Source organism: Falco punctatus, assembly GCF_963210335.1.
Source record: "Falco punctatus genome assembly, chromosome: 10".
Taxonomy (NCBI): domain Eukaryota; kingdom Metazoa; phylum Chordata; class Aves; order Falconiformes; family Falconidae; genus Falco; species Falco punctatus.
Window position 1 is genome coordinate 21,820,179 of NC_137590.1, and position 14,008 is coordinate 21,834,186.

General features: G+C 41.5%; 1 protein-coding gene across 4 annotated transcripts in view; it reads left to right on the top strand.

Moving 5' to 3' along the window:
* Positions 1 to 14,008, top strand: part of NAV2 (neuron navigator 2) — a 266,799-nt gene that overhangs the window by 30,862 nt on the left and 221,929 nt on the right. For all 4 annotated transcript variants that reach the window (XM_080405389.1, XM_080405385.1, XM_080405386.1 and 1 more), the window contains exon 1: positions 1 to 13,171. This exon is cut by the window's left edge and continues 30,862 nt beyond it. In XM_080405389.1, coding sequence (XP_080261515.1) covers positions 12,914 to 13,171 — 258 coding nt within the window. In that variant the 5' untranslated portion in view covers positions 1 to 12,913. The remainder of the gene's footprint in view (positions 13,172 to 14,008) is intronic.

Here is a 14,008-nt window from a genome sequence, read left to right on the forward strand (position 1 = left end):
TTGCTGGCAGTACTGGGAAGAGAGGGGGGTTTATATGCAACTACCCCAAATCCCAGTTACAGTGCAGGGTGGCTCTTCTGCTCTCTCTGTGCTGGGGAGTGCCCAGTTCAGCCGTGGGTATGGTACCCAAGCAGCACCCTCACTTCTGGGAGCAGTGAGGGATAGTGTTCAGGAGGATGGGCTTGGCAGATCTTAGCTGCTGAATGTCAATGTTCTTATGGAGCATGTGTAAAATGAAGTGATTTTTACATTGGCTGTGTTTTGTGCATTTTCAGAGAAACCATGTTAAACTTACTTCTGGCAGAAGCATCACTATCTTGCTTAACGGAGAGTTCCTTGTTCAAAGTTCTGGAGTGCCAGAGCTTGTTAAAGCAGAGGTCACTGGTGCTTTTTTACGTGGTTGTGTAATGATGTATTGTTCTACCTTGGTTCTGGCATTTTGGCTAAAACGTTCGAAAATTTTCAGCCTGAGGTGGGCTCTGGCATGGTATGCTGCTTACTGGAGTATTAAAGTTTGACGAAATGTTCAGCATCTGACACCGAGGTATTAGAGTGGGAGATCTCAGTCAGCTTTAACAAATTGATGGTGATGTTTACAAAAATTATACCTGATATTTAATTATTCCCTAATGGGGTTTAAAGCTTCCTGTGAGCAACACAAGTGGCACAGGCAACAGTGCTGCCTATCCCAGCGCTCCCAGTGTGTTTGAGCAGCAAGTGCTTGTGGTGGGCTTACAGTGATGAATTCTCATTGATCTTTGCTAATGCAAGGTTAAAGCTTTGGTATTTGCTAGTGCTCTAATTTTTATATGGTATGCTAATTACTCTTTTGAATTGGAAATGCTTGTTCAGCACAGTGTAAGAGATTGGAATTGGCTTCGTGATGCTGTGTTGCAAGTAGTGTCGAACCTTTTCCTGTTTATGTAGAAATGCTGTTCTGGTTTTCTCAGGCCAAATTAGAGATCACTCCATTTTTATTCAGCTCAACAATACGTGTGCATGTGCACGCATGCATATGCATACGCATACACAGTTGTAATTTTTTATTGTTGTACTAGCAGCGATACTGTCCAGAAGAATTTTTTTTCCTAACATCATGGTGGAAGCATGATGATGATTTTGGAAACAGATGCAGCTGTCTGAAAATGAAAAAGAAAAGACAAAATAGAAACACAAATATTTTGTGTCTGTGCAGAGGGACTAAAAGGTAATTAGCCAAAGATAAATGAGTTAGTTTATTTTGAAAGACCCAAAATGGTGACCCAAAATGTTTTGAAAGGTTTTCTGCATGATGGCATTTCCATGTTCAAAGTTTCAGTCCAGGAATCCTCAGACAAAAGTGATAACTGTTGGCAGGGGAGAGCAATGGAAAGTTATGCCTGTGATAGGAAATCATCCTACTTTTAAAAGTGAACATTGCTATTTCACTTTTTAATTCTGAAAATGAGCAGTAGCAGCTCATCCTCAAATTGCCTTTCTAACATTAGGTGGTCCAGAACTGCCTGAGGTAACTTCATGTGCCATTTTATCCTGAGTCTGTAATTGGAAAAAAAAGACAGGAACAGCTAACTGCTATTAATTGCACAAGCTATTTACAGCAACAAAAATTTTGTTTCTCATTTATATACGTATAGAACAGTGTTAGTGCTGCTAAGTGGTGCGCTTCAAAGGTTTTGCTTTAATATTGTGTATCAAATACTAATTTCTGTTACTGAAAGTCTGTCTCTGCCTATACTTCATGTGCATTTAGCCAGAGCACCTCTCTTGCTTTCCAACTTGTTGTTAATGTATTCCCCAGTGGCTGCCTTGCTTATGTGTCCTTTTACACTCTCCTCACCTCTCAAGTAGATATGGCAGACACCTTGGGTGCAATCTCTGGTATCTTGCTGTGTTCTTACCAGCCTTTCTGGTGGCCACTAATAAGTGGAAGATGCATCAGTGTTTCCTGTCCTATGTTATGCCAACTCTTAACTTGCAGATGAAATTGGGATACCTGAAGAACATTACTGAGAATGCAGTGGGTAGCAAAGGAACATACTGAGATGTTCTGGTGCTACAGTTTACACATATATTATACCCTAGGGTGAAAAAACGCATTGTGGCTTGCATTTTGTGTTGAAATCGCTGTTGATGCAGGCTAGGGTAATGTAAATTGCAAATGTAAGCATCTGTTCACATAAATCAAAGTGATAACACATTTGTGTTTGAGAGAGATGTGGGAGAAGAACTGAAAGAAAAATCACACTTAAACATGTGCTGCGGTTCTCTTCCTAAAATCTGACCTACTGGTATTTTCTTCTGGACCTCCTGCATAAGCATTTGTTTGTGATTGATCAGATCATTGTTTATAGCAGATTTCCCCTTCAGGTTCTTCCAGTGGAGCCCGATGAATATTATTATTTATCTATTTATCTATTATTATTATTTACTACTACTACTATTACTATTATTACTATTATATCTTTTATTTTATTCAGGAATCATTGGGGTAATTCAGATTGGAAGGGCCCTCAGGAGGTCTCCAGTCTAACCTTCTACTCAAAGCAGGGTCAGCTATGAGATCAGATATGTTATTCAAGGCTTGATTGAGTTGGGTCTTGAAAACGTCCAAGGACAGAGACACAACCTCTCTGGGCAGACTGTGCCACTGCCTGAGTCTCCTTGCAGTGAAAGGTTCTCCTTGTACCCAATCTGAATCTCTTGTTGCAGTTTATGGCTGTTGTCCCTTGCCCTTCTGTTGTGTAAAGCCTGGTTCTGTCTTCTTGATAACCTCCCCACAGGTAGCAGGGGCTGCTGCTACGTGCCCCCAGACCATCTCTTCTCCAGGCTGGATGACCCCCATTCCTCAGCCTCTCCTCCCAGAGTAAGTGCTCCAGGCCCAACTGTCCTGCTGATCTTCACTGGACTCCCTCCAGTTTGTATAGTGAGAGTGGAATAGAGTAGTTTCTTCTCAATTAAAATTAACGTTTCGCTTCTTAGAAATGCAGTTGTCATCTCCTATACTTGACTGGCTCATTAATGACTCCTTGCCACCAGGCTGCTGGGGGGGTGTTTGCCTGAGGTCCTTCTGTTAACAAACGGACTTGTGTGGCTCCATACTGGATTGTGTTTCAGAGGAGGTGTAGTATATGCTTTTTTCTTTTTTTTTTAGGGGGGGGTGGCGTGTGTGACATGGTTGAGTAGATGGATGCCCAGTGGCATTTTCCTGGACAATCTCTTACCGGTGAGATGAGGAGATACAGAGCTGGTTACGCCCAAGGACAGGACTTGCCTTGATTCTTCAGGAAGCTAGAGGTGCAAAGCCTCGAGGTAATTGAAGGTGGAACAGATGTTACATCTATATTGAAACTTAGTTGTGGATCGCTCTCCAAAAAGGTTTATAATTTGCCAGTTATTTTCCAGATGATCATCTTTAATGTGCTGAGGTAGCAGATGTGTTTGTTGTATCCAACTCTTTAAAGTCATTTTAGGAAGTTAAACAGATGGGTGCATTTTGAAATTCGGCAGCATCTCTTTCAGCATCTGTAACGTCGTCGTTTCATGTGCCAACCGGGATAGAAGGAAACAGAGCATCTCATAAGTACTTTGCCTATGACAAGCTGACTCAACAGCCAATAATATACTAATGTTGTGACAGGAATGATTGACTACTACTGCTTTTACAGCAGGGTGATTTGGGTTTCCAGACAGTTGTCTTTTTTTTTTGGTCTTTTTTTTTTAATCTTTGAGTAGCTTGAATACAGGTTGTTTTACTGCTGGAATAAACAAAGCTCATGTTGATTCTCATACAGGAGGTGATTGTGTCTCAGAACACAGAAAATCCTTCCATCAATTGAATTCCATCTGTCTAAAAAAAAGGTTGTTTATTACAATTTTCCTACTGCTAAAATGGCAAGAGGAAATATGAAATACATAAAAATTATCTCTCAGCGCTATGCCTTCTGTTTGTTTTCCAATGGTAAACATCAGCCAGACCTTCCTTGGGGTGATACAGCATATTAAGGCTGGGTGGTGTTTTGACATTGACACCTTCCAAAAATATTCCAAACACTGAGAGTGGCATTATTAAAAATCATGTGACAGGCTGTGTAAATTAAATGCAATGCTGTTAGATCTTTAAACAGTGTGGGTTCAACTCAGCGTCATGAGTAAAATTCAGGATGGCAAGAAACCTTAGGATGTAATAATATCCTGCCACCTTAAAAAAGTAAAATTGATTAAATGTTGAAATATCAAAGTTGTTTATGGCAACAAACGTGTCATTAATCATTGCACTGGGAAACTCCTTTGTTTTGGTATGAAACAAAATACTAGGACAACATTTAGGGTTTTTTTTAAATGTTATTTTTGGGTGGTGGATATTACAAAAGCTTGAAAAAAATCAGTATGAAAACAGTAGGAGGCTAGTTATCAGTTTGCTAATGGGAGAGTGAGAACAAAGGAACTATAAGGATATTCGAGAAGGGAAGCTTGATACTGCCATGCATGATGCTGCCTGGTGGCCCTGCAGCACTTTAGTTTTGAGTATTCTGTGTTAGACTAATAGAGATTAAAGATTAACTGTTTCCTGTACATTTCCTTGCAGAGTGATCTTTCAGACTTTCTGGTTTAAAACTGAGCATGATGTTTGGCAGGTGCAAGTAAACCCCTTGAATGTACACATGATTTTTAAATATAAAATTATTTGTACTTTCTGTTGTTTTTCCACAGTTCATGGGGTAATCTTCGTCAAATTGCCTTGTCACAGATTATCACATTGGAGATGGCAGATCAGTTTTTTTGGACATTGACTCTCCAGAATGGCCACAGCTGTTGGGCTGAAGGTTGACTGGAGTTATGACTGTGTAAATCTGGAGAAGTTTCACTGAAATCCCTGACTTAAGAATTTCAGTAGGGCCATTAGTATACCCAAAATTTTAGCCTCTAAGGATGTGCTTTTATTTTCCCTGAACTTCAAATCCTTTCTTTAAAGGAGCTGTGGAGGTAGGCAACATTTGTATCAGGGCATTGTGTTAAGCACTTTCTGTGTTTCCTTTATGTGATTGTGAACAACCTAGGTTTATTTTTTTTTCTTTTTTTTTCTTTTTTTTTTTTTTTTTGGTAACACATTCAGAAATAGCTGGTGCTTGTAACATTGCAGTTAATCATTGTGACATTATATGGTGCATTGCAGGTGACCTCCAGCAGCAAACCACTCCTGAATGGTTGCCCTGTGGGAACGCTCTCTTTTTTTGGCTTCTAGGGAAGAGCAGCTGCCTGCAGGCTTTGGTTGTGAAGTGTGCTTGGCAAAGCCTGCAAGTGTGGGATGATATTTGTTGTTCTCTGATATCTAGTTGGCAGTTGGTGAGCACCACAACCACTGCTTCCATGGTTCCAGAACTGCACTGTGCATCATCAACTGAACTGGATGCATGGGCTGAGTATACAAGATGATTTTTTAATACAAATTGATTGGTAATGTGTACTAATGAGAAAGGAAATAACGTGAGTATAGGATAGGATTGGAATAGTTATCTAAGGAAGATTTTGATAAGTACTTCTAATTTGGAAGTCAAATCCTGATGTTGGCTGTAGAGAAACTGCATTGATTCAGTGCAGGTGAAAATCTGATTCTCACCATTTAGTTTGAATACTGATACTTGGCTCTTTACAAAATAGCTGAAGTTGCTTAATGATAATCTGGCCAATTTGTGTTTGTTCAAAACTGCTGATGTGGGAGAGATTGATGGCAGCTGAGGCTGGGTTGGAATGCTTAAGCAGATCCAGTTGGAAAAAGGGCTTTGAAATATAGCCTGTTCTTCCAATCTGCTTCTCAGATGGTTTCTACCATTAGGCTCTGACAAGTCTTTCAGATGATGGAGCAGGTGTATTTGAAACGTGCCAGTAAGGGACAGTGATGTTACAGAAGGTGACTACCTGGTGTCGTGAGATTGTTAGCGTGTAAGTAGTGGATTTTTTTCTCCCTGCCACTTCTTGAGAAGGTAGGAAGAATAACAGCACGGGGAAGAGAGCATTTTTTTAGGTCCTCTTCTATATATTTCATCTTAACTTGATGGTTGTGCAAGTCAAGAGTATTGTGGTATTTGGATCATCATCACCTTCCTTCTGTGATATTCTCATTAGTCACAGATGTTTTCTTTACTTTTCCAAATACATGAAGCTATAGGCAATGTCAGATGAGGCATAAAATAATACAGAAGCTAGTACTGTTAACCTTGCAGAAACAAAGGACACATGAAGAGATTAAGAATACCCAGTCGCACATCTCTGTTGGGGTACGCAAGGATCTTGCTAAAATGGTATTGAAATTTTTATTCCAGGTGCTGTTATTGGCATGGAAAGATGATGTCCCTTCTTATGGTCACAGGTGTTAAGAGATACTTAAGTCAAGGTGAGCTATAGGTTGGCATGACAAGGCTAGTCTGTTAGGAGCATCAAGATTATTCATGCATATATATTTTATGCAGTCGTCACTGCTGTGACCACAGTATAGACATACAATATGCATCTAAATCTCACAACAGTGCAGAAAGCATTAATTGAAATAAGCTTTTGCATTACTTGTTCCTTTTTACTCCCGATCCTGATGAGTTTAAGTCTGAGGAATGAATTTTACATATGAGAACAGAGATGGACCTTTTCAAAGCAAATCACAGAACCGCTGTCAGTATGTCAGTCTCCAGCCAGCTGAGACCAATTTTTATTAGATTCTGAGAAACTGATACGGGTACAGATCCAAAAGCAATGGAAACATAATGAAATCAAAGATGTGGATGATAATCAAAATGCATTTGCTATGGCAATAGAAACTTACGTAGCTTTTGAGTGAAGCACTACCAGAGTTAGTCCAATGATAAATGAATCATGAAATAAAAAAATGCCAGTCTGGAATGAGGTAGGAAAAGTATTTCAGTGCAGTTGTGATGCCAGCTCCTACTGTCCATGCTTACATTACAAAACCATGAAGTGTCCTGGTACAGAAACTGGATTAAATACGAGCATTGTTCAGAAGATGCTCATTTAAAATGCTGCCTTTTTGTGTCACCATGTAAAAGTGTCTGCCTGTGTCACTAGTGCACCTAGTGAAACTTTCTATGTATCTTTAAAAATGAGTGTAGAGGGTGTTCTTGTCCAGGTGGAACTTAGCTTGTGTACTTGTTAAAATCTGACACTGTTGTAAAATAAGGTGAAATTAAACCCAGTGTGAATTAGAGAAGTGTCAGGGGATTACAGAAGGGTTTTTAGACCAGAATTAGTGTAATGCAGACAAGATTTCTGTGAAAAGAACTGGGAACAGAACCAAGGTTTCCTCCTTTTCTCTCTGCTCTATATAAAGAACTCACATGTACAGATTATAATTGCTGTGGTGAGAGGATGCCAAATTATATAATGCTTCTACCCACATTCCTCTTTTCTAGTATCTACCATTCCTCTTCTGAGAACACAACAAAAAAATTAGGAATTGATCCAATGTACACCTTTATGGGTTCTTTCCTGAAATGGTACCGTAAATCTGTAGATGGGATCAGACTTTTATATACTCGATACTCTGATCAGGGACAAGAGATGGATATGAATATGCAAAATGTCTGCAGTACCAAAAATAGGTCCATATTTATTCCTGTCATAACTTCACTTAAGTTGATGGAATCGCGCCAAGGCTGAATATGCCCACAGTCTATAGGACAGCTGGCGGCCTGGCAGTAGTAAAGTTCGATGAGAATGGTTTTGCAAGATTAATTCTGCTGATACTGACAGTACATAGTGACATTTTAGGACTATTCACCTCAGCTTAAAATGATTTTCTGGGAGATTTCAGACACATCTGTAATGCTTAAAAGACAAGGATAGCATTGATCAAGGTATTTTTGAGCTTTGAGTTTAGTTCCATCAGCAGTTCTGAATCACCAGACCAGTTAACGACGTGTTCTAATTGATATAGTAATTCGACATACTTTTTTCACTTACACTAATGTAATACTTGGCTTCGTTCAGGATGGATATTAACCACAAGTTGAAGGGAAGGTCTGATTGTCTAATCCTTTGCTACATTTCATAAAGCTTTTAATTTTACTTGCAATACTCACATGCGATCCATATAGGTATTTTCTTTCCACTTGGGTCTAGAGAGCCTGTTCAGTTATTAATTGTTAGTGTACGAGCAATGAAGGCAGCTTCAATGGTTTCACTGTTCCAGAAACATTCATCTCATTCATAACGATCATCTGTTCAAGAGCAGTCGACCCTGGTTTTTGTTCTGTTTACTGGCTTTGTTTTGGGCAATGTGCTGACTTGTCTACAAGCTCTTGAGCTACAGAGTGTTCAAATGTTTTCTACTGATGCGTTAAGCACTCCAGTTCACATGAGTCTGCTCACTAAAATTTTGAAAATATTAAGCCAGTTCTCGACACCGGAGTCTTGGCCCTTGAGATGATGCTATGTGGTGCTAAGTAGCCACAGCTTAAATCCTGAGCAATGGCACCTCCTGAGCTTAGAAATCAGTCCTATGAACCAAGTCACAAGCTTTTTGTGTGTGGTGGGTTGTTTGTTTGTTTTCTCCTAACAGGGAAGCAGAAAGCTTGTTTATAGCATTTTTCCCTCCATATTCCCCCATCTGGGGAGTGGGTGGCTGGATTATAAGCAGATAAGGGGGGATGCTGTGATTATTCAGGCCAAGATACTCATCAGACTTAAAGCTGCAAGGGAATATTCCCCTAGTTAGTGGCTTATCTGACATTTGTGGCAGGAAGGAATGAAGCTCTTGCTTTTTGTTTAGGTAATTTGCCTGCTTTTTAATATTACTCATCTTATACAGATACAGAAATTTGCATTATTCAAAACAGGGGAAGAGAAACATTTGTTTGGGCTTTTCAAAGAAGAGAAGGAAGATGGGTTCCCAGATCCCATCAGCTGTCCAAGAGAAGTAGTTTCTTTTAAATATTGTAGTCTTAAACCTGGGTAAAATCAATTTACTTATTAAAAAAACCAAACAAACACCAACAAACAAACCAACCACACAAACAAAAAATTAGTCATTTCCAAAGACAGACCAGAACTGATGTTGCCCATCTTTGCAGATATAGCCTGTATGTGGTGTGTTAACAATTTATGACCTCATGGTATGGCTGCACTGCCACTGCATACGGTATGTTGCATTTCAGTGGCATTGTGCTGTAGTATTTGGATATATAAAACAAAATATGCATAACATAACCCCTCCCAGGTATTAGATGACAATTGATTATTAATGCAAACTTTTCTCTTAAATATAGCTGCTCTTTACTGAATGCATAAGAGAAGCAGTAATTCTAGGTCACTCTTCAAATGTGTCACCAGGAATTCACATTAAGCTTTGGTAAAGAAGGGGTCCATGTTACTGATTTGGCGAAATAACTGCAGGGGCACAGGCTGAGTGTATTCAGAAGACGCCATCTTCATCCTCACTTCAGTAGGCAGGGCTGCACACCAAGAAATCAAATCGTTTCCTCTAGCTGTGGAATATTCAATCCACCATCATCAAAGAATCAGGTTCAATAATTGTTAAAGGAGCAGTGGAAGAAATCCTTTTCTTTTGCTCAGATTAACTGTGTGACTGTTTTGGTATCCTGTAACCTAGCCAGTTTTCCAAAATGAAAACAGAACAACAAAAACTGGCAAGTTCTGTGCATCTGGGATTGGTGGCCTGAACCTCATAAAACATGTAAGTGAAGAACAGAACATAAAGCTGTCAATTAGATCTTCTAATAGCTTTTAAACATTACTATATTTTATTACAGACCTAAAATTAGCCTTGTTTTCAGACTTGGATCTTTTTCAAGTTTTTCATACCTCAGCTCAACCTTCTTTTAGCTAGCAAGGCTGAGTTTTCAGCACTGAACAATGGAAATGGTGTCAAAGCATTTGACACATTTCTGCTCCCATAACTACCAGTCCTTTCATATGGTAAATCTGACTTTTTTCATCAGGTTGCAGGGCTTTGAAATTTTCTATATAGTTGTGTTTAAGCTGATGCTGTGCAAGGTGTTACGACAAGGGTGTAAACATTAGAAGATCCATCTCAGCTGAGCAGAGATGTGCAGTTTCCAATCTGAGATTAGTGGATAAAGAGACTAGGGTGAAAGCAGTTACTTGTAAAAACAACAACAACAAAAAAAATTACTCTCTTTGAGTTAATACAAACCAGCCTGCAGAGCTGGTCTATGTGAAAGCAGATGTGCTGAAAGATCCCAGCAATAACCAAAAAACTGTGGTTGACGTGAGCTTCATGTGTACTGTGGGAATTTAAGGTGCTCAAATCAGGGCAGTGCTAAGTGAGTGAGGTGGCAGACTGCAGTGACAGTGTGTCCAGACTTTGCTTTTGAGTTTAAATAATCTAGTTAATGTGGGCTATCTGAAAAAGAAAAAAAAAAAAGAAAGAAAAACAAAAAGGGCAAACAAAAAACCCCAATCCAGCAACAACAACAAACTACATCATGTAGTACAGCTAATGTCTTCTGGAACTGTGTTCTGTTAATGGAGAGGGACTGTTTGACGTTGTGATGTTGAGGAAGAGTAGTACTTTATAATGGGTAGAACACAAGTTCTACTTGATTGATTTCCAGTTCTGCCACTTACTTACTATGTAACCCTGGATAAATCATTGAAGATGACATCTACAGAAGGATGCAGCATGCAGGTCTCATCCGATTTCCATTTCCATGTCCTAAAATGCTATCCCAATCCTGCCGCCTAATCCTGGAGGATTGTAGGTTCAGAAACATCTAAATTTCTACAATCCAGATATGCCTCGTTTTTCTGTCTGAGAGTCTCCGGTGTAAAAACCTGGGGTTTGGACATTTAAGTTTTTCCCAAAAGTCAGGGTGTCAAAGAGGCAGGATACAGCTCCCCTTGGAATGGGTCACGGAGCGTGCTTCAGCCTTCCTTCTCTGAGCGCTCCTCGCAGCTTAGGTGGGGCAGGGTGGTGGGGCTGTGCTTCCTCTGTCGCGCTGAGTAGCTCCATGCGTTGGAAGCTGAGCCAGTGTGTATTTCAAATATTTCGAGGTTAGGTTCATTGCTTCACTCTGCTTGCTGGGATTGCTACTGTCCCTACCTCAGGCAGTGGGTGAGGTGAGAATGCAGAGCTGAAGGAGGTGCCCCTGCTTGGGGAATAAAGTGATACCTGGGGCTGTGATGAGGATGTGATTTAAATGCACCTTTCTCTTCCACATCTTGTGTTGGCTTTGTGAATATTATTCTGAGGCGCCCTCCCCTCCCTGTATATAATGTTAAGAAGCCGATGTGGTAACTCAAAACCTTTGGCTTCCATTACAGGCTACCTGAAAATGAGGCATTGTGGCCCTGCATATCACGGTGCTAAGACCCCGCTATGAGTCCAGAGGCACCGATCTCTTGGTGCCTCGAGTTGCCACGCTGATAACGCTCTGCTGGCCAGGACGGTGCTCTGTGGGTGGAAAGAGAGATACGTGCAGCTCTGAAATGTGTAATGCCTCGCAGGAATGAGGGATCTGGGGGCTGTAACGGATCAGGGCATCTGCAGAGCAGCGTGAGGAGGAACCTGTGACGCCAAAAGAAAGACTCCTAAAAGCCAAGTGTTGCTATAATAGGGCTGGATTACTCACTGCGCTTATTCAAATTCCTGTTGATGCTGGCAGCGGGAGTCTTCCCGAATAGCAACGAACAATGAGTCATCTCCAGGTGTTTTTATTTGAAAGTGCTTTATTTCCTTTTTTTAAAGAATTTCAAAAAGAAACCGGCGCGCAGCTCCCTCCGCGCAGCCCCAGGGGCATCTCGCCACCGCCACAGCCGCGCAGCCCCCACCGACCCGCGGAGTTCCCTGCCCGCCGCGGGAGTTGAAACCGCTCCTCCCCCTGCGGAGAAAGAGATTTGATTTTTTTATTTATTTATTTTTTTGTTCCTGCTTGCAGCAGGCAGGACCAATCGGGAGGCCGCCCTGCCTGCACCGTGCCGGCAAGGCAGCCGCCCCCCGCCCGGCCGCCCCCCGCCCGCGGAGCCTGCCCGGGAGAGGCGCAGGATGCGCTGAGCAGCGCATCGCGGGGACCCGCTCCACTGCGGGAGGGGAACATGAGGTGGCAGCTGCTTTCCTTTCCCTCTGACAGCTAAATGATTATTTTTTTTTTAATATTTTTTTTTTCCCTCCATGTTTTCATGATCAGCACTGGGGGAGCCGGGAAATTCTGTGGCCACTGGCATATTTTGATTTAAAATTGCTGTCAGTGGACGTTTCTCCTTCAGCTCCAGCATCGTTGTCCTGTTCACAGCTCTTAAGGCTTAAGAAGCTTGATTCTCTAAGGCTGGTATCCAAGGGCATCAGTCATTAACACACTGAGCTACATCTGCTTCTTGGCTAAGACTGAAGAAAGACATCTTAAGCTGGAAATCCTGCTTGCTTGCTCACTCGCTCGCTCTCTAGTGCATACGGAAGGGGAAGCATATGCAGCAGCAGGTTCGGGTTTTTTTTATTCCAAAAGGCTGCCTCACATTGGAGATGCAGTGACAAGATAATGGAGTGAAAGTCTCCCATTTCCAGGGAAGAAAATTACAGGAGTCAGCCAGAGAAAGGAAGGAGCAAGTTAAATAACAGCAGAAATAGGAAAGAGGACAGTGGTGAAGAACTGAAAATAAAATTAGAGGAAACAGGTGGAAGGCTGGCATAAAGCTGAGAGATATTTTAGGCTGAAAGTGGTGTGTTGTTTTTCTGTCTACTTTTTTTTTTTTTTTTTTTTTTTTTTTTTTATTGGTTTTAAATGCTAAGCTGGTTTTGGAGATCCCTGCAGTAAACCAGGCTGCTTTAGTGTAGAGCAGCTTCCCCAACCTGTGCTTTTCTCTCTCCCTGCCTGCTGTCTCTGCTGGTGCTGCTGCTGACAGAAACGTGTTAGGAAAGCAGAAAGAGAAAATGCCAGCCATCCTGGTAGCCTCCAAAATGAAATCGGGACTACCTAAACCCGTACACAGTGCTGCTCCAATCCTGCATGTCCCAACAGCCAGGACCATCCCGCAGCCCTGTTACCTGAAGTTTGGGAACAAGGTGGAGGTGACGAAGCCATTGTATTCCAGCCAGATTCCTCTCAAATCTCCTAATGGACAAGAAAACGCAGGAGATGGACTCCCACCAAGGAAGAGTAGCTCGGTAGAAAATGGATTTGACACACAGGTTAGAAGGCAGCAAATGTTGGGGAGGTGTATGTGAAGATTTGTTTCTATATTGAATGCGTGCAGCAGGTTTTCTGAGGGAGATAGCAGTGGTGTGAACAGCAGTGAGAGAGGGGGTATAATCTGTGTGTGTGTAATAACATCTGTCTACAGCGGTGGGATGTTTTATATTCCACACAGTGGCATGTGTTACCAAGGGATGATTTTGTAATTTTGTCAGCGTGGTGGAGCTGATGGTGGGGTGGTGAGGGATGGTACTCTCTGTGCTGTTTGCCTGCGTTGCCATCTCTATTGCCTTTGCTTGAACTTGGGGGATTTTCGGAAGGGAGACGGTAGCGTTGTTGTTTATGGGGTGTGTTCTTTGTGTTTTTTCTCTAGGTGCTAATTGTAATGGCTGGGTTGTGTGCCCGGGATGGGGAAAGATTGCTGGTTGTCATGACTGTGTTTTGTGTTTGATCATGTACTGTACTGGAGCATTAGTTGTGTGAACATTGTGTATTTGTAGTTGTGTGGGGAGTGAATGGAAGGCAGTGTTTGATGTTAAATTACAATATGCATGTCATTCTCCGTGCAGCTAAATTATATAGATCATGTAGGAAATGAACACTCAAGTGGAATTGTCTGTTTTAATGCTGTATGTGCATGACATCGCAGATGCAGCACACGATCAATATGCATTTTTTAGATTTCCCTTTAATGTGTGTTAGCTTTCTAACATTTTTATATATGCTGCTTCCTGTATAGGGAGCTCTTCAGCTCGTTCAATTATTGTCAGCACAGTAACATTTTTGGCATGGCTTGGATTGCCTTGTACCGCTGATGCCCCAGTGTGCTCAAC